The sequence below is a fragment of the Geotrypetes seraphini genome, chromosome 15 (genome assembly GCF_902459505.1).
Source record: "Geotrypetes seraphini chromosome 15, aGeoSer1.1, whole genome shotgun sequence".
NCBI classification, from domain to species: Eukaryota; Metazoa; Chordata; class Amphibia; order Gymnophiona; family Dermophiidae; genus Geotrypetes; species Geotrypetes seraphini.
In genome coordinates, this window is record NC_047098.1 from 71,858,189 (window position 1) to 71,878,400 (window position 20,212).

Sequence of the window (20,212 nt, forward strand, 5' to 3'; positions counted from 1 at the left end):
GGGTCCAAAAATCTCTATGTAAGAGAAAAAACCAAGTTTGTCTCATAGATGCGGAGACTGTAGATCTCATTCTCCAAGACCAAATCTGTGGCCATTGAGACGCAGTAATCTGATACTTAATCTCAATGCTCCAAACATCTCTAAGACCATTTTTAGGCTTTTTTTTTTAACTAATCCACTTATCAGTTTATACCACTGTGTGGCCTGGTGTCCCAGAAAGTCCACCTGAAAGCATAAGAACTCCAAACTATATTAATTGTTAAGGATATTCCATTCAGGGAACCCCACCTGAATGGCCTGCTTCAATTGCAACCATCTAAAACTTTGTGATTTATTAAGGCCATATTTATATTGCAATTGTGAAAATTCAAGCAGTTTACCATTTGAAATAACATCTTCCAAAATACGTATCACTGCTATCATCCAGTGCTTCCAGATGACCTTAAATCCGCCAATTTGAATCCTGGAGTTTAGCCATATAGTTTGATTTATTGACTTTTGTATTGGATCAGATGTTAAATTATTAATATATCGTAGTGTTTTCCATGTATCCATTAATATTCTATTGTCTTTATACAATCTAGGCATTTTAATACTAACAACATGATATAAGCGTAGTGGAAACATGAGTTGCCATTCCAACCATAACCATTCTGGGGTATTATCTATGAGTTCTGGGAGGACCCAATATATACCCTGGCGCAAAATATAGGCTTGATGATACTTGTAAAAGTTTGGAAAATTTACCCCACCCTCTTTAATTGATTTTTGTAAAGATACTAGAGCAATTCTAGGAGTTTTACCTAGCCAAACAAATTTGGTAAGAATGCTATTTAATTTTTTATAAAAGGACTCTCTAAAAAAAACTGGTAACATACTCATTTGATAACAAACCACAGGCAATATTATCATCTTAATCGTTTGAACTCTCCCCCACCAAGAAAGATGTAAAGGATTCCATTGCTCGCACATTTCTGTTACCTTCTGCAACAAATATTTTTCATTTTCTTTCATTGTGTCTTCCAGTGTATTTTTAATCCAAATTCCTAAAAATTTTAATCCATCTTCCTTCCATATAAAAGAAAATGAATCAAACAAGCCTTTTATGCAATGCACATTTAGTGGAAGAACTTCTGATTTACTCCAATTTATTTTATAACCTGAGAATTTTCTAAATTTTTCAATCAATTCAAGTAAGCATGGGATGGTCTTTTCAGGATTTCTCAAATGAAGCAATATATCATCTGTGTATGCAGAGACCTTATATTCCCGATCTGAATAAGGAATACCCTGTATTTCCTTTACTTGTTGGATAGCTAATATCAAATGTTCTAATACAATATCAAACAACAACGGAGACAGGGGACAGCCTTGTCTAACTCCCCTCTGCAAACTAAAACGTTCAGAAAAATTATTATTTATATATAATCTAGCTGCAGGGGAGCTATACAATGTTTGAATCATTCATATAAATCCTGATCCTATTCCGAATCATTCCATAGATTGATACATGAAGGTCCATTCCACCCGATCAAAGGCATTTTCTGCATCCAAGGACACAGAAAAAGCCGGATCATTCATGGCTTTTGTTAAGTTCAACATATGAAAAGCCAATCTGGTGTTATTAGATGAATGTCTCTTAGCAACAAACCCATTTTGGTGCATATCAATAATGAAAGGGAGAGCCTTGGCTAAGTGTAAAGCTAATATTTTAGCTAAAAGTTTTCCATCTACATTAATTAATGAGATAGGCCTGTAGTTTGAAACCAATGTGGGATCTTTATTTGGCTTTGGCAAAACTAAATGACTCTGCCATAGTACCCATAATGCAACCTTTAATTTTAAACTTTCACAAATAGGAAATCTAAGAGAGAAGATAATACAAATTCCAGTACAATAGGTGAGACATTCTAGACCAGGGGTGCCCAATATGTCGATCACGTTGCTTTCACAATCTACTGGGCCAATCAGCCTTCCTCTCCCCGACGTCAATTCTGCCGTCAGAGAGAGGAAGTTCCGGGCCAGCCAATCGCTGCCTGCCTGCCTGAACTTCCTCTCCAACGGCAGAATTGATGTCGGGGAGAGGAATGCTGGTCAGCCCAATGCAGGGAAGCAGGGAGAGCTTGGGGCGGTGGTGGCTTGGGGGGCCTGTTCCCCTATGGCGGCAGCAGTGGCTTGAGGGAGGGCAGGGAGAAAGAAAGAAAGGGGGCAAGTAGGGAGAACGAGAGGGCACTCTCTAAAATTGAAAAGGGATAGATTCCGTATGAACATAAGGAAATTCTTCTTCCCCCAGAGAGTGGTAGAAAACTGGAACGCTCTTCTGGAGTCTGTCATAGGGGAATACACCCTCCAGGGATTCAAGACAAAGTTAGACAAGTTCCTGCTGAACCAGAACGTTCGCAGGTAGGGCTAGTTTCAGTTAGGGCGATAGTCTTTGACCAGAGGGCCGCCGTGTGAGCGGACTGCTGGGCACAATGGACCACTGGTCTGACCCAGCAGCAGCAATTCTTATGTTCTTATGAATATTAGAACATAAGAATAACTTTACTGGTTTAGATGAAATTTAATGTGGACAAATGCAAAGTGATGCATATTGGGAAGAAAAACCCAAATCACAGTTACCAGATGGGGTTAGCCCATTGGGGCGGCCATTTTTGCTTTCGGGGCTTGATTCTGTTGCAGCAATGGCCAGCTATGAAACCAGACATGGGCAACTCAGGTCCTCGAGGGCCGGAATCCAATCGGGTTTTCAGGATTTCCCCAATGAATATGCATTGAAAGCAGTGCATGGAAATAGATCTCTTGCATATTTATTGGGGAAATCCTGAAAACCCGATTGGATTCCGGCCCTCGAGGACCGGAGTTGCCCATGTCTGTATGAGACGGACCCTCCACAGTCTAATGGGCGCAAGTTTAGTCATCTGAGGGTGACTCTTTGCCCCAGGGTCCAGATTCCTTCTCAGAGTGTGTGAGATTTTTGTGCTCCGAGTTTCAAGCTGGGGATTCGACTGCTGACTGTTCTGTGCCTCCGGCGCAGTGTCTGCCCGATGTTACCTCAGGAATTTCAGCGTCTGTGCCAGCTCCATTCTGTTCCTTCTTCACAGCCAGTTCAGGGGGTGCTATCAGTGAATCCGGTCCTCGATGACCATTTGGTTGCAAGGATTGCGCTGCTCGGATTGGAGGATCTGGATTTGACTTCGGATCCTGGTTCGGTGCTTCTTGATCTGTCTTGGCAGGGCTTGAGTTTGGATGCCAAGCTTCCTCCTTTTATTTCTGTTACTTCTTTTCCCTGGGTTTGCAGCATGTACTCGCAGTCTGAGTCCCTTCCGGGGCATCCGGATATAGTTTCATAGTTACGGAATAGTTTGATTCTCCAGATGGGCTTTTCCAGAATGCTAGAGCTATCTCCCGCCGGTATCCTCTGGCGCAGGACTGACAGCAGCTGTTGGGGCGACCCTAGGTGATTCCCGGGGCTCTCAAGTGACCCGATGCACGTCACTGCCTAGTGACAGTTTTTGACTCTTCTAATTTAGGAGTTAAAGCTGCTGTGGCAATGTCTTTCGTGCCGTGCCTGCCTAGCTTGCTATGTATTAGAGAATGACATGGGGAAAAAATTTGTCCCCGTCCCCGCCCTGTCGCCACAAGCTTGGTCCTCACCCCGTCCCTGCAAACCATCTGATCCCATTCGCAGAAGCCTTGAATAGTTTTATAGTGAACTTATTTTATTAAAGTATAAAAAGAAACAATATTCTGTATAATTGTCATTTTATAAATCAAAATTCTGGCTGCTGAACTAGAGGAAGAGATCTTCAGCTGACAGGGCTTTGTTTATAAATGTTTATCAACACAACTAATATGCTACTTTATCCTAAAGCAAACTGGATGGACCATTCGGGTCTTTAGCTGCCTCATCTATTATGTTACCTTTGTTGTCAGGTTTCTGTTTTCCTCATCTTCTCGTCATTCTATTCCTTCCATCCACAGTCTGCCTTCTCTCTGCCTCTTCCATATGGCATCTGCTCTGTTACTGTGCCTCTCCCTTCCATCTCTCCCTCCACTGCCCCCCATTGATATGGCACCCATCTTCTTCTCTCCACTCCCCCCATAGTGTGGCATCTCTGTCTTCTTCCCTTCCATCTTTCCTTCCCTCCCCCAGGTGGTTTTTAGCATCTCTCTCCTTTCCTCCCCTCAGATCTGGTATCTGTCTCTCCAATCCAGCATGTGCCCTTTTTCCTTTATCCCCTCCTTCCATCCAGTATGTGCTTCCCTCTCTCTCTCTCCTCCCTACTTCACTTCAGTGACTATTCCACTCTCTCCCCTCCTCACTTTCCTTCAGCGTCTTCTCCCCCGTCTCTCCTCCCTATTTCCCTTCAACGTTTGTTCCTCTCACCCCTCCGCCTCTCTCTGCACTTCCCTTCAGCACCCTTCGCGTGATCCAGCAGCCCACTCCCTCACGATCGCCACAGTCCGGGCATCTCCCTCCCTTCCCCTCACCTTCGCTGGTGATTTTCATTGTCTCTGAGCGGCCCAAGCCTTATTCTCAAGTCACGTGCGGCTGCCCGAAACTTCTCCTCTGATGCAACTTCTTGTTTCCAGTTGCGTCAGAGGAGAAGTTTCAGGCAACTGCACACAACTTGTTTAAAGGCTCGTGCTGTTCAGAGATAATGAAAATCTCCAGTGAAAGTGAGGGGAAGGGAGGGAGATGCCCGGACCACGGCGATCGGGAGGAAGGAGGGATGGGGTTGCTGGACCGCACGTTCCCTCATTTAACTGTGGCAACCATTTTTTTCCCTCCCCGTTTCAGCGGGTTACCTGCGGGCAACAGTCACCGTGCCATTCTCTACTACATATGTTAGAAATTGAGGTGGCAGAGTTGGCTGGGATGGACTTCATGGATGGTTCTATGACCTTTTCATAGGACTGGCTTCAGGGTCAGCATATTCTATGTCAGTCCGCCAAATGCTTTGGGTTTGACAGTAGGCTGCTGATATGTCCTCCATGGCAACTCTAGCCCAGCTGCCTTTCCTGAGGCAGTTGCTGTTGGGAAATTGGCTGGATGCTTTCATGACTTTGGTGATGGATTGTCGGCCGCAGGTGCTGCTGGATGGTATAGTGCCCCCCTTTTTGGGGCTCCCGAAGGAAATTTTGTGCCTTCAGACCATGTTCTCCTTCCTCGTCGCAGAGATCCTTTCAGGGTTCCGCAGCCTGCCTCTGCCCAACCTGCCGGGGAGTTGAAGACCCCTCTGCAGATAAGGGGTCAGGTCTTGGAGTGTCTGCAGTGTGTCTTGGAATTTCTTCAGTCAGGCTACAAGCTGGAATTAGGCTGTTTCTAAGGTGAGAAGGGAGTCACTTAGAAGTATCCCTGAAGAGAGCCAGAAGTGGCAGGAGATGAGAGGTGCAGTCCAGGTGGAAATAGCTGGGTTTATATGAGTTCAGGAGAATTGTTAAATGGTTTGGGTTCTAAGTTCACAATATAAATCAATTTGTGGTATACAAATAAGTTTTAAATAAATGCACAACCAGACAGGCATTCTCAGGGCTTCTTTTCATATTTTGTTTTCTAGTCAGCTCCTGACACTAGAGGCCAGCTCGGTTCCTTTACGTATGGCCCTTGTGCCCGCATGTCCAGAGCGCTACTTGCTAGCTGCATGTGAGGATGGCTGTTTCGCCTGGGAGATCAGAGTCGAGAAGCAAAAGGACAGAAGGTATGCACAAGCCACTTTATACATATAAAACTGTGACTGAGTTCAAAGAAGTGTGGGATGAACATAGAATCAGAAAATAAAATTAAAAATTGAACTAAGGCCAGTACTGGGCAGACTTGCACGGTCTGTGTCTGTATATGGCCATTTGGTGGAGGATGGCTGGGGAGGGCTTCAATGGCTGGGAGGGTGTAGATGGGCTGGAGTAGGTTTTAATGGAGATTTTGGCAGTAGGAACCCAAGCACAGAACCAGGTAGAGCTTTGGATTCTTGCCCAGAAATAGCTAAGAAGAAAAAATTTAAATTGAATCAGGTTGGGCAGATTGGATGGACCATTCGGGTCTTTATCTGCCGTGATCTACTATGTTACATCCTTAAAAATCCTTCCTGAGAATAGCAAGAGCTAATATGTGTCAGTATAAATCAATACAATTGTTAGGTGAAGGAGGATGAAAACGCAAGTCGATTTTTTGATTCGATTCGATTTTCCTGCCCAATTGGGTGTTGTTGGTGTTTTTTTTTTTTTAAACATCCTGATGGGTTTATTTTATAACCTCTTCACCCCTTTTGTCTTCTCCTAACCACACTGGCGCTGTGGTGTAAACAAACAAAAAAAGACTTTTCCTCTCTCTGTTAAATCCTAGCTCACATTTGTGGTCTAACACCAGCTCTGGCAGGATACATGTTTCAAATCTGACATATTGTAATCACAAAACAGAAAATAAAATTATTTTTTCTATCTTTTGTTGTCTGGTCATTATTCAAATCTTGTTGGTCCAGGGCTCTGGTTGTCTTCTGATAACTTGCTTGCCAGAGTCTCCTTCTTTCACCGTGTTAACCATCCATCTGCCATCTCTGTCCTCCCCTTCTGTTTCCCTTCCCTCCCCCAGAGGTCTGCCATCTTTCCTTTTTTTTATCTCTATCCACAGATCCACCTTTTCTCAACTACCCTTTCATCCAGCATCTCTCCCTCCTTCCCCACCACCCCAGGGTCCACCATCTCTCCCTTTCTTTTCCCAACTACCCTCCTATCCAGTATCTCTAACCCCCTCCACACCATCTCTTGTGTCCAACTTCTCTCCCTTTCTGTTCCTTCCCTCCCTAAATCCCATTGCCCATCATCTCTCTCCCTCTCCTCTATTTTTAGACCCATTATTTCTTCCCCCCAAAGTCCGGCATATGCATATCTCTTTGAACCTCCCCCCCTTCCCTCCCTCCCTCCGTGTACTTCTACACCAGGGCCCATTTCCCTGAAGGTTTGTTCCCCCCTGAAGGTCTGTCCCCCCCCAGAAGGCCCACCCCCCACCCCTGAAGGCCTACAGCCCACCTGAAGGCCTGCCTGTCCCCCCGAAGGCCTGTACAACCCCCCCCCCTCCAAAGGACTGCACCCTCCACAAAAGGCCTGTATAACTCCCCCCTTCTCCCGGAAGGCCTGCGTGTTCTCCCTGGCTTCCCGGCATCAATTTACCTCATTCCATCAGCCTGTATAAGGAGGAGGGGTGGGACCGTGGCAGAGAGAAGGCAGCTCGGAAGACACGATGGCAGCTTGCAAAGATCGCTAGCACTAGCGATCTTATGCAGGCTGATGAAATGAGGTAAATTGATGCCGGGAAGAGAGGGGGGGAAAGTCAGACAGAAGCACTTCCCTACTGACACGCCCCACTCGCCCTCTAAAGCAAGAGGCAGCACTGCCGATCCTGCTTGAAGGGGCGGACGGTCAGTCGCTGAATCGGGATGCCGATTTTTTTTTGTGTTTGAATCAATTTGAACCGATTCACCTGAAATGAATCGGTGAATCGATTCGAATCATGAATTGGGCAGCACTAATCCTCACTATCTGGGGCAACAAGGTTTCCATGAACTGCATGAAATCAGGGCCCTCTTCCCCCCTCTCAGATACCCAGGACAAGCAGATTATTCTTCCTGACCTGATTTGGCTGACCCTTTAGTTCAGTGGTTCTCAACCCTGTCCTGGGGGACCCCCAGCCAGTTGGATTTTCAAGATATCCCTAATGAATATGCATAAGACATATTTGCATGCCTGTCTCCTCCATTATATGCAAATTTCTCTCATGCATATTCATTAGGGATATCTTGAAAACCCAACTGGCTGGGGGTCCCCTAGGATAGGGTTGAGAACCACTGCTTTAGCTCCTCTTGCAATGACTGTATCAGCTGTTGTTTTCTTTGCAGCTGAGCTATAGTGTCAGCCAATGCTGCAGAGTTGTCCTGGAGGATATCCTTAATATTTAAAAGCTCCTCCATAATGTGCTGCAGTGTTACTGCATCATTTGAGGTAAGATCAGACTTAGAGCTTTTGTTAGCAGGCATAAAACCAGCATCAGACTTCTGCGTTTTTGAGGTAGAAAGTCAGCAAAGTCTACAATAAAGTAGATTTTTACAAAGGCTGCGATTTAAATGTAAGTAGAGATCAAGTATTTAGAAATTAAGCGGGAGTCTCCACGCCAACGTTCTCTAATGGAACCTATTAGCTTATTTCCTTTGTCTTATTTCTAAATATTACCTTGTCTATTGTAGAGAAATGTTCAGCAAGTCTCATATTTTCCATTCCTCAGGCTGTTTGACTGAGTTCCAGTTTCCCATTTATGAAAAAAAAGATAAGGATAATGACTTCCATCTGGTTGATGGGCTGGCCTTTTTGAACCAGGATTTGGTAGGTAAGTAGATGACTTTATCTTGATTCCAGCTTGAGAAGGGTTTTCTTTTGGAGGGAAAAGCCTAAAATCATTTTGGAATCATCAGTGTAAAGAAAATGATTAGAATAGACATCTTTAACTGAACTTTAACTCATCTGAGCTAACATCTTTCCCTAAAAAACCAACCTGTATTATCGTGACTGATGCCCCAGTCTATTGAAAGGGACAGCTGAGGGGACAGGGGTATACTGAGGCCTGGAAAGCCTTCAACAGATTCCTCTGTTTCTGTAAAAAGCTGTTCATGCCTTTTATAGTGCTCCAGTTTTTGCACTAAAAAGAACCTTTTTGCAAATGCTGCTAAGATTGAAACAGTAGCTCTGAGTTAGCCAAGATGTATACTGCCTCCCACATTTTCCCCTTCAATATCAGGATTTAGTCCCACAGTAGTTTTGAGATTTTTGGGAACATGATTGGAGAGCTGCATGATCACTGAAAGTGATATGGAAATAAATGTAATATTTGATTTCCATATAGTGTCAAAGAGCTGTATGCAAGGATCCTTGTACCTCTGGAGCTGGACTCAGTCACTAAAAGCACAAAAGAAAACCAGTAGGAGGGTAAATGCCGCTATTATAACAGAACTGCAATGGTCGGACACTGAACTGCCCTATCTCACCCTCAGCACCTGCCCAGGTAAGTGATGTGATTGTCTGATCAAAGGAAAAAGGCTGATAAAGGAGATTCTTACTTGATCATCTCTTTCCTTTAATCCTACTAGATCAGTCCAGCAAATTGAAACAGGGAAAGAAAATAGTTTTTCATGTGCACTCATAGAATGCTCAGTATTTTGAATGGCAAAGCAATCCAATCCAATTTTTAGTTTTATATATATCGATTCATCCCTCAAAAGGGGATCGACTCAGTTAACAAGATTTCCTTAAATCAAGTAGAGAATAAAAGATAATCTCTACTCCAACCATTCATTTGGAACAGATGAATCTATCAAAGATTTCTGAAATAAGTGAGTTTTTAACATTTTCCGAAAGATTGGTAATTGAGAGAGAAATCTAATCTCAGACGGAAGCTCATTCCAAATTTTTACAAATGAGAAGGCAAAAGATCGACAGAAATTGGATATAGTTTTGATTCTCTTAACGGTAGGAAAACCAAGTTTGTATTTCTCAATACTTCTGGAGTTAGATGGTGTGCAGGAATTGAAAAAGACAGGAATTAAAGGGGAAAAAAATCCCATACAGAATTTTAAATAACCCCCAAAGCACATTTAAATTGAATTCTCCAGAAGACAGGAAGCCAATGAAGTGCTTTAAATAAAGGGGTCCAAATAAGATGTTCACCTTTAATTAAATCTTTAAACTTGGGTTCACAAACAAGTACTATATCTCCAGTCCCAAGTATTCAGCAGAGTTTTAAACATATATTATTATTATTCCTAAGAGAAACTCTATGTAAACTTTCGATTTTCCATTGAACCTCAGAAACATCACTCACTGCTCAACTAAATATCAAAGCGGTAAGCTTGACGTGTTGCCTCCTCATTGGTCCTTAATAAATATTCATTGGTTAATTTTCATAATATTTTAAAGTGCATTTGTATTTAAAGTGCCTGTTTTGAAAAGTGCTTCGCAATGTTTTTAAAGTGCTTTCAGTGCAAATTCGAATAAATTTATTATTAGAAAAAGCTTTACTTATCTTTATTATGATGATCGGAGAAAGCTTGGATCCGACATGTTACACTTTATCAAGGATCAATTCCCACAATCATTCAATAGCAATCAATTGATCCTTGTTAAAGCGTGTGGGTCTTCAGAGAGGACAGAAACAAAGGCCAGCCTGTTATCGCACGCATTTTCAACTATGCAGAAAAGGCCCACCTGATGGCCCGGTATCGGCAGCGCAGGGAGTTTGGAGAACAAGGGCCAGAATATCCTGCTTTTTCAGGACTTCTCTCCCAGATTGTCAGAACAGCAGCATTTATTGGCCCCCTATTGCACCCAGTTGTTTGAGTGGGGCATAAAGTTTGCCTTGCAGTACCCGGCATGAATTCAGGTGACACACGAGAACAAATCCCTGCTCTTTGATTCACTGTTCCTGGATATTCACCAGTGACAATCGGGATGTTGGCTGTTCATCAGACTTCCAGCTTTTCTTTCATTGCCTCCCCATGGAGCCAGCTGAGCCAGTCTGTTTCCCGGTTGCTGAGAGTGGAGTGGTATTGGCCCCTGCCCGCGGCCTGCCAGCCTGCGGTTTGGTTTTGTGGGGTGCAGTAGACTATGTTCTTTATGTCTCGCATTTGACCTTGCTGCAAGTAGGCTAGGAACTCTGGTGAGACTTTTGCTACAGGGAGGTGCTGCTTGTTGGTTTTTGGGTTTTGGATTTTTTTTGAGTACCGGCCTCCTATGAGTAGTTGCACCCCCTATGCTCTTAACTCTATTCAGTGACACTGGGGGGTTGGGGATATTGTTTTCTCATCTGGAGACGTTTGGACAGTTTGTTGCACTGATGCGGAATGTACACCTGCATGTTGTGTGTTTTCTGATGTTTAGGTGGAGGGGGAAGTAATGAGGACGATGCTGAAAGGGGGTTTCAGCGCAGACGGGTGAAGGGTGGATGCATGGTGTCTAATGAGTGTGTTTCTTTGTATGTGTGTTGGAGTGGGTGATATGTGGAGAGGGGTAGGGGTGGGGTTGCTTTGGGGGGGAAGTAGCTCGTTGCTGGTCCCAGGGTGCTCTTAGGTAGGGGAGGTAGGCTCTTTCTTTAGTTTCTCAGACCTTATTCAGAGATGTTCTCCTTCTGCAGAAGAAGGTGGGAGGGGTGCTTTGGCTAGGAGGCTTCCCTTCCTGCTTATTCTGGCGGGTACGTACTTGTTCATCCATTTTTTGTGTACTTTTTGGATAGTCTCCGCATAGCTACATGGAATGTAGATGGAGTGTATTCCCCTGTGAAGATCCTGACCTACTATAAGAAGTTGAGAGTTGACGTTCTCATGCTACAGGAGACTCATCTCACCACATTGGAACATCTGATGTTAAAGAAAGACTGGGTGGGGGAGGTGGTTTTCTCCTCATTCAATGGTAGGCAGCGAGTGGTTGCTCTCTTGTTTCATAAAAAACTTAACTGCTCTTTATACAGATTGATACAGGACCCAGAGGGGAGGTTTGTGGTTTGGGTTGGAGAGCTGCTGGAGAGCAAGTATACTATCTGCTCTGTGTATGCCCTGAATATCTACGCTCACAGGTTCTGTTCTCAATTGTTGTCCACATTAGCACCCTATCAGCTCCTGGAGGGGGAGGATTTTAACGTGACAGCGGACCCCATTCAGATTGTTAGCCCTCAAAACCCAGGCCCAACGGGTGGGATGGAAGAGGTGTTAATTTTCTTAGTGATGGTCTTGGTCTTCTGGATGCCTGGCGTGTTCTCCATCCAGATGATCATGACTATACGTTCTACTTCCATGTCCATAAAGTTCATTCACGCCTGCACTATCTCTTGGTGGTGCAGGCCTTGTTCTTAGTTATCAGGGCAGCGAGCATTGAGGATACTGCTTTCTCTGATCATTGCCTGGTTTAGGTGGATTTGGCTGTGCTGTTGGCGAGGCAGGCGGCCAAGTGGAGAATGAATCCTACTTTGTACTTAGACCCTGATTTTTTTATTTATTTTTTGCATTGGGAGGATTTCCTGGCAGATAATAGCCCTACCAATGTTTTGGCTACTTTATATTGGGAGGCGGGGAAGGCAGTTATGAGGGGACTTATTTTGGCCTATAGTGCTCATATTCGCCGGGAGCGAGTTACGGAGCTACGCAAGCTGAGCAAGCAGCTTTCGGTGCTGCAGGGGCGGTTCTTGTTTTTCCAGGGTGTGGAGACCGATAGGTGAAGAAGAGGATAAATGCCTTGTTGACCCAGTGGGCGAATAGGGATATTCAGTTTTATAAGTACAAACTTCATCATTGGGGCAACAAGGTGGGTAAATTGTTAACAGGCATGGTGCAACAGCGGGGGGGGTGTGAAACAGGTTATTACGTGGCTTAAGGGGCAGGGAGGCATTTTTGTGACCGTGAAGCGAGATATCCAGAATGCTTTTGTGCAGTTCTATGCCGAGGGTTGCTGCGATGTGACCCAAAGAGAGCTGTTTTCCTGTAATTTGCAGCTCCCTTGTCTGGACCATAAACAGCGTGAGTTTCTCAACAGTCCCATCACAGAGGAGGAGATCATTGGCATAATCAAAGCCCTCAAACTGGCCAAAGCCCCCAGACCTGATGGCCTGGGAACTGAATTTTACAAAATTTTGGAAGGAAAGTTAACTCCCGCTTTTCAGACAATTTGTGGGGCTATGTGTGCCTTGGGGATGGCTTACCCATGCTAATATAGTAGTGTTGCCGAAGCCCGGTCAAGACCTGGAGTTCGTGGGGTCTTATAGACCTATATCCTTGCTTAATTAGGACATTAAACTCTTCGCTTGCATAATGACTAAGCGCCTTGGTAGGGTATTGCCCTTACTTATATACCCAGACCAGACAGGATTTGTCCCTGGGAGATATGTGTCTACAAACATTCTGAGAACGTCTGATAAAATCTTATGGGACTATCTTTTCTGGATTCTTCCCCAATTCGGCATTATGGGTGGTTTTTTGACTGGTGTTTGGGCGCTCATGAGGGGACCTACTGCTCAGATTCTTGTGAATGGGGGGTTGTCCTCCGCTTTCTCGCTGGGAAGGGGCACACGGTAGGGCTGTCCTCTCTTGCTTATGCTATTTGTCTTGTCGCTAGAACTGCTCGCCTCTGAAATTCGGCAGACGGCGAATATTACTGGCATTCATGTGGGTTCTGCTGAATATAAAATAAATCTGTTTGATGATGACATTCTCTTATTTGTGGACAATGCTGTGGTCATGATCTCTAAACTGGTGTCTCTTATTGACCAATTTGGCTCTCTTTCCGGCCTTAAAATTAACTTTGATAAGTCAGAGGCACAGGCCCTGTACACTGGTTGTCTATTCTGCAAAGACACAGCTTTCCCCTTTGCGTGGTCTCAGGTACTCTCAAATACTTAGTATCTACCTGCACTCGGAAATTAAGTGGGTTTATAAGATGAATATAGGGGACAAGCTTGAACATCTCCGGATGTTGTGCCATAGATGGAGGGAATTCCTGTTATCCTTTTTGTGGAGGGTAGCACTTGTCAAAATGGTATTGCTACCTAAATTGCTGTACCCTCTGCAGATGCTCCCATGTTGGGTTATTAGCAAGGATGAGGGGATCTATAGGGGCATAATCAGCTCTTGTATTTGGCAGTCCCGCCAAGCTCGCATAGGCTACTTGAAGCTCGTAAAGGGCTGACAACGGGGTGGGATTAACTTGCCGGATCTTCACTTGTACAACGTGGCAGCTTTGCTTCGGTGGGTGCATGAGCTTCATACCAGCGCAACCCATTATGCGCCACCTGGTCATACTGCACTAATCCTCATTCAGTGTTTAATATTTTGTTCCAGAGGGGCTGGTAGGGGAGGTTTGCCAGTCCTGCTGAGGCCTCTGCGCTTGGCATGGAATTGGTAGAGAGCTAAGATAGGGGGAGAATTGGGTTTTTCTCCTTTTGGAGAGATTCGGGCCAACCCCGAGTTTCCAGCAGGACAGGGCAGGCAAGCCTTTTTGGACTGGGATATGGGAGGCTGTAGATATGTAGGATAACTCTGGGGCCGGGGTGATCTTCTTCCTTTCAGCAGGCTTGGCAACGGTGGGGCTTACCAGAGCAGTGTTTTTTTTTTTTCAATATCTGCTGCTGCGTCACTATTATGTCTCTAGGCAAAAATTTATAAACACAACTCTTAAGCTCCATGAGGCAAAAACCAACATGGCCAAATTCAAAGCAAGCCTAAAAACCCTTCTTTACACAGATGCATTTGGAGTATGAATCAGGGAGTGATAGGACAAGGTACGGTATTGGAATTCAAGAAGGGATTGGACAATTTTCTGAAGGAAAAGGGGATAGGAGGGTATAGATAGAGGGCTACTACACAGGTCCTGGACCTGATGGGCCGCCGCGTGAGCAGACTGCTGGACATGATGGACCTCAGGTCTGACCCAGCAGAGGAAGGGCTTATGTTCCTATGTTCTTATCTTATTCCCATCCCAATTTGTTCTCTCCCACTCCTTCCCTTTTTTATTTTTTGAAACAATGTATCCCAAAAGTTCTCCTTTCGTTTCAAGTACCTTGTCTTATGTTGTCTACTTTACCCTATCTTAGCCTAATTTTTAGATAATGTTTTTATTTGTAAACCGCTTAGGATTGGTAAGCGGAATATCAGTGGTACAACACAGGAGAAGCAAATCCACAAACACACAAGCGTACACCAAGGAGTGGAAATGTCCAAAGAAGACTGGTGAACTCAGATGTATTGCATAAAAATCCTTTATTTCTTCAAAACAGTGATTTAATGACTCGACATGTAGTGGCGTACCAGCGGAGGGGGGGGGCGGGGGCGGAGCGGTCCGCCCGGGTGCACGCCCCAAGGGGGTGCACAGCCGGCCACCCTTCTTATTCTGCCGCTGCTGCTGCTTTCTTTAACCAGTAACAGCGGCAGTACACAGGGGTGTCCGCAGGTGTTCACTCCAGCAGTTCTTCAGCTTCTGGCCGGCTCCTCACATGATCCGCGGCTGTGTCGGAAGCATTCCCTCTGATGTCACGACGTCAGAGAGAAGGCTTCCAATGCAGCCGCGGATCGCGTGAGGTGTAGATGCCCGCAGCTTTGAGCAGGGGAACTGGCCAGAAATGCTGGGCAGGGAAATATTGTTGCTGCACATGGAAGGGTGGGGAGGCGCGTAGAAATGTTCCTGCTGCACAGGCAAGGGGGGAGAAATGCTGCACGGGCAAGGGGTGGGGAGAAATGCTGCACAGGCAAGGGGGAGAGAAATGCTGCTGCAGCACCCAATTGGGGAGAGAGAGGGAAGGAGGGAGAAGGAAGACAAGGGAGAGGAACCAGAGATGCCAAGTCCATGGGAGGGAGGGAAAGGAAAAAAGGAAAGGAGATACCAGACCATGGAAGGGGAGGAAGAGATGCCATGGCATGGGGGGAGGGAAGGGAAAGAGTTAGAGATACCAGACCATGGTGTGGCATGGGAAGGAAGGAAGGAAAGGAGAAGAGAAAGAGAGAGATGCCAAAGCATAGGGGAGGGGGTGAAGCTGAAATGAATCATCTGCAAAGAAGAGAAGGGACACAGGTATACAGTTTATTGAAGGGACATAGAAAGAGGGAAGATGCCATATGGAAGAGAAAGAGGGTGGACAGTTGATGGAAGGGACAGAGTGTGTGGGCAGTAGATGGAAGGGGTAGAGAGAGAGGGCAGAAGCTGGGTGGACGGGGCAAAGAGAGGGCAGATGTCGCATGGAAGGGAGAGAGGACAAACGCTGTATAGAAAGAAGAGAGCAAAGAGAAGATGATTAAAGCAGAAAAGACAAAAGGTAGAAAGATTTTTTTGTTGCTTTACTTAGAATCAAGTAGTATTGTAACTGTATTGATAAAAGTTTATAAATAGGAAATGGAAATAAGGCAATTTTGTGGACTAAACCCCTTTCCTCAGGACAGGTCAGGACAGGATACCATGACAGCAGTATACTGTTCTGAAGAAAGATTTGGCCTCTGAAAGCTAATTGAAAAATGGATTAGTCCAATAAAATGGTATTTTCTTATTTCTCATTATTTGTTTTATTTTTATTTGTTAATTTGTAAAGTGGTGATTGTTATGTATCAATTTTTTCAAATTTACATCTACTGTCTTTATATTTTGCACAGTATTAGGGGACATGTGTCACTGTTTTTGTGGTGTTGTGGTGTTGCATTGTATGCAGAGTCTGGTTTCTTGGCAGTTCAGTTTAACTTTTGTCTACATATTTCTATTTTTAGTTTGTGATTATTCCATATTGGGCGAGGATGTATCTCTGTTCTGTGTGTATAAAAGAACATAGTTTTCAGTTGGCATTGACTGCAGGAACTATTGACTGTGCGGGATCTGGCTTGTTTAGTTTTACAATGTATGTGTTGGTGTTCTAGTGTTCACTGCAGTGTTTAAGATGCTGCCTTTTCCTAGGTACACTCTTGTGGTGCGATATGTGGATTGTTACTAAAAATCATATTTTTCATATAGATGGGGGGTGTCAAAAAATGATGGGCCCCAAGTGTCACATATGCTAGGTACACCACTGTCAACATGTACATGTTTTGGCTAAAAATGGCCTGCCTCAGGAGTCTACAAACATAGACAAACATATTAGTGATGAAATCAATCAAAACAATTAAAATACATAAAGTTAAAAAACACAATCAGATGGTTAAAAAACATGATAATACATCAATAAAACAACTGCAATATTTTAAAAAAATGTGAAAATAGAATAACACATGAACATAAACATAACAGTAAGATATCATAAAAATCATTCTAATTTGAACCTCCAAAATCATCTATCTGTCCTCTATAATAAAACTAAGCACGCATGCGTGCGGATCGCCGGACTTGATGGACCAAGGGTCTTATCCGGAGATAGTGCTTCTTATGTTCTTATGACAGAAAGCGGCCAAGGAGAGAAAGAGAAAGAAAGACAGACGCACACATTTATTCTGTTAATGTAACAGGTTTAAAGACTAATAGATCTATATAATTGAAATAACTAGTTATTGAAATAATTAGTTATCTTTATTTAAGTTCATTTCTTTTTCTAGTTTTAGCATACAGTTTATGTACATTCTTGATGAATCTTAAAGGGACATGCATCGTTTGAAATGAAATTGTTGTTTACCTGTTTTTTAATATATTTTTTAATTGGCAGTCTCTATTACAATAGTAGTTATTTCAATTATATAGATCTATAGATGATTTTGGAGGTTCAAATTAGAATGATTTTTATGATATCTTATTATGTTTGTGTCATTCTATTTTCTCATTGTTTAAATGTTGCAGTTGTTTTATTGATGTATCATGTTTTTTAACCATTTGATTATATTTTTTAACTTTATGTCTTTTAATTGTTTTGATTGATTTCATCACTAATATGTTTGTAGACTCCTGAGGCAGGCCATTTTGGCCGAAACATGTACATGTTGAGACATTGAATCTCTGTTTTGAAGAAATAAAGGATTTTTATGCAATACATCTGAGTTCACCAGTCGTCTTTGGACATTTCCACTCCTTGGTGTAAGCAGAATATCAAACCATGATAAATTTGAAACTAAACTTAGGCTGCTAAGTTTGCCTGAAAATAGGGCATAAATTTAGGAGCCCACTTTTTAAAATATCTGACCTAAAATATGTGAGTGTTTTATAAAAATGATAATGTTTTAAGTGTGCACAGGTATAGCTCATTTGAGCTACTGTCCTTGTAGACTTCACAGCCTTAAACAAGATGAGAAGCACCAGCTGCAACACCCATAGGGAGAGGTGGCAGGTGTTTAAATGGCGTCTCTCTTTCATTTGCAGAACAGCAGCATATCTTTTGTGGTGATGAAAAGGGCAATGTTTGGGTGTATGACTTTAATCACTATACACAGAAAAATCCCTTCTCCAAGGAGAAAGTGGCTCCATCACAGGTATGTCCTGGATTGCTTTTCAGCCTTGTAGAATTCTCCATTTACTTTAATCTTCCAGAAGTTTTAGAAAATACATGAAGGATCTTTTTTATAGTGTACATTTCTGCGTGATGCACTGTTAGAGCCTGGGCTGGAACATTAGAGGGTTGGTTGGTTTAGTTGTTTATTTCTTACCCTCCCTTATCCAGAGCGAGTCACATATTAACATACAAAATAAAACATTTACATTTATTGTACAAAACACTTCAGAGACACAATATAACAAATTACATATTTACATATCAAATCAAATTACATACACGTCGCACCAGAACATGCTCGGTTTGCTTGGCAAAAGTTTGCTGCAAAACACTCGCAAACCGAGGTTCCACTGTATTGCCTATTTTAATTTTCTTTTTATAATATGATTACCCATGAGGTATTCAGTCATATTTCACTTTCTTTAGCAATATATTTTTAAATATTTTTGACCTTGTTCTAGAGATGGGAGGTTTTTATGCTTATGAGGTGGCACTTTGCCCTCCATTGCTCCAGGTACAAAATAAGTGCCTGTATTTAATATGTATACTGCTTTGATTGTAACCATAGAAAGGCAGTATATCCATTACAGCACAGTTTGATATCTCCCTCATTCTACCTATACATCACAGTACAGATGTATATCCTAAAAACCTCCATTAATGGAGATTCCACTTCCACCTCTCCAGATAACTTGTTCTAGTTTATAACCATCCTTATAGCTGGTAATGATATGTTAATCTTAAATATGGCAAACTAGAATTTGTCATTGTGTTAAGCTTTCATGGTCTGGCTGAGAGCTATGATCAGACAAATAAGGAACAGGTTTCTCCTACGAAGATTTACTCTAGTGGATCTCTGTGGGGAAAGCCTCTTCTCAAAATAAGTATTACTTTACTTTTGTGGCCTGTGGTCATATCTCTAATTGTTCTTTAATTTGTGTTTCCAATAGATTCTCAACTGGCCGTCCTTGACTATCAAAGGACAGAAGCAGGTGAATGGGATTATTATAAACAATGTTACTGTAGACCCAGCATTCAAATATATGGTGGCTCTCACAGACCAGAACATTGTTGCTATCTGGAAGATAATATGATCAAGCAAAGACTTTTATTTCTCAAATTGCTTCATAACTCTCCTGAGACGTCAGATTGGTCAGCAATTATCAGACTAGAACTCAGCCACTCAAGTTCATATCTGTCATGTCTTTTAGCTCTTCATTTAATTTCAGTGATCTAATGTAATTACACTTCTCAGCTGTGGAGAGTATAAAGAAAGTGAAGTCTTTTCCCTGGAATGTTTTCTGCAGACCAGAATCGGTTGCAATGTTGTCTGAACCAGTTTAACTAACTGGCTTTGCCAGCCATGGTTTTTACTTTTTTTGTATCTGTAGGATTTGTGACATTTTTTTATAAGCTGGAATTATGAAATCTAGATTGGAAATGTAAAGTCCAAATCAAGATGTTTGCACTTTCCATCCTATTTTATAAAAAGCCCGTTGAATACAGACTCTTGTATAAAATTTGTTTAGAGCTATGGAAAATACATGCAGTAGGAATAAGCATTTTATATAAATATCCATTTACATTGTGGCATCATGCAGTGTTTTGTAAGTGCTGCCTTCTAGAAAATGACATACAGAACATAAACTGGGTCCATCGTGCCCAGCAGTCCGCTCATGCAGCAGCCCTTAGGTCAAAGACCAGTGCCCTGCGTAGGTTCTGGTTCAGCAGGAAGTTGTCTAACTTGGTCTTGAATCCCTGGAGGGTGTTTTCCCCTACTGCAGCCTGCAGAATAGCGTTCCAGATTTCTAGAACTCTCACAGAGCAGCCAATTAGCGATCCATGGTGCTAAAGACACATTCTAGTGCAAAAGGTACGAGTCCTTTTTTTTTTTTTTAAGTTCAATCTTTATTAAATTTTTAACATCTTACAAATAGTGCAATTCACAAATAAATTGTATCATATGTATACATACATTAGGAAGATCTTTGCAAAATCACAACAAACAATGTCTTATCTACCCATCCCCCCACCCTCCCATTTGTCTGGCAGGTCATTCATACAATCACACACACTGCTTAAGAAAACCCTCTAAAGGAGGCCATATTCCCAGATCTTTCGGCTAAATTAGCATCATATCGAGAGGCATACTGTTTCCCACCAAAAATAAAAGTTCAAAAGAGTAAAAGTATTCCAGTTTTTTATTATTAACTGTAATGCCACTCCAGACAATAT

General features: G+C 42.9%; 1 protein-coding gene across 1 annotated transcript in view; it reads left to right on the forward strand.

Moving 5' to 3' along the window:
- The window catches only part of LRWD1 (leucine rich repeats and WD repeat domain containing 1), a 41,565-nt gene extending 22,081 nt beyond the window's left edge, over positions 1 to 19,484 (forward strand). Inside the window, exons 7-12 of the mRNA XM_033922860.1 lie at positions 5,565 to 5,705; positions 5,754 to 5,755; positions 8,279 to 8,380; positions 8,894 to 9,052; positions 17,848 to 17,957; positions 18,928 to 19,484. Of these exons, the coding sequence (XP_033778751.1) occupies positions 5,565 to 5,705; positions 5,754 to 5,755; positions 8,279 to 8,380; positions 8,894 to 9,052; positions 17,848 to 17,957; positions 18,928 to 19,071 (658 nt within the window). The 3' untranslated portion in view covers positions 19,072 to 19,484. The remainder of the gene's footprint in view (positions 1 to 5,564; positions 5,706 to 5,753; positions 5,756 to 8,278; positions 8,381 to 8,893; positions 9,053 to 17,847; positions 17,958 to 18,927) is intronic.
- Positions 19,485 to 20,212: the final 728 nt, after the last annotated feature.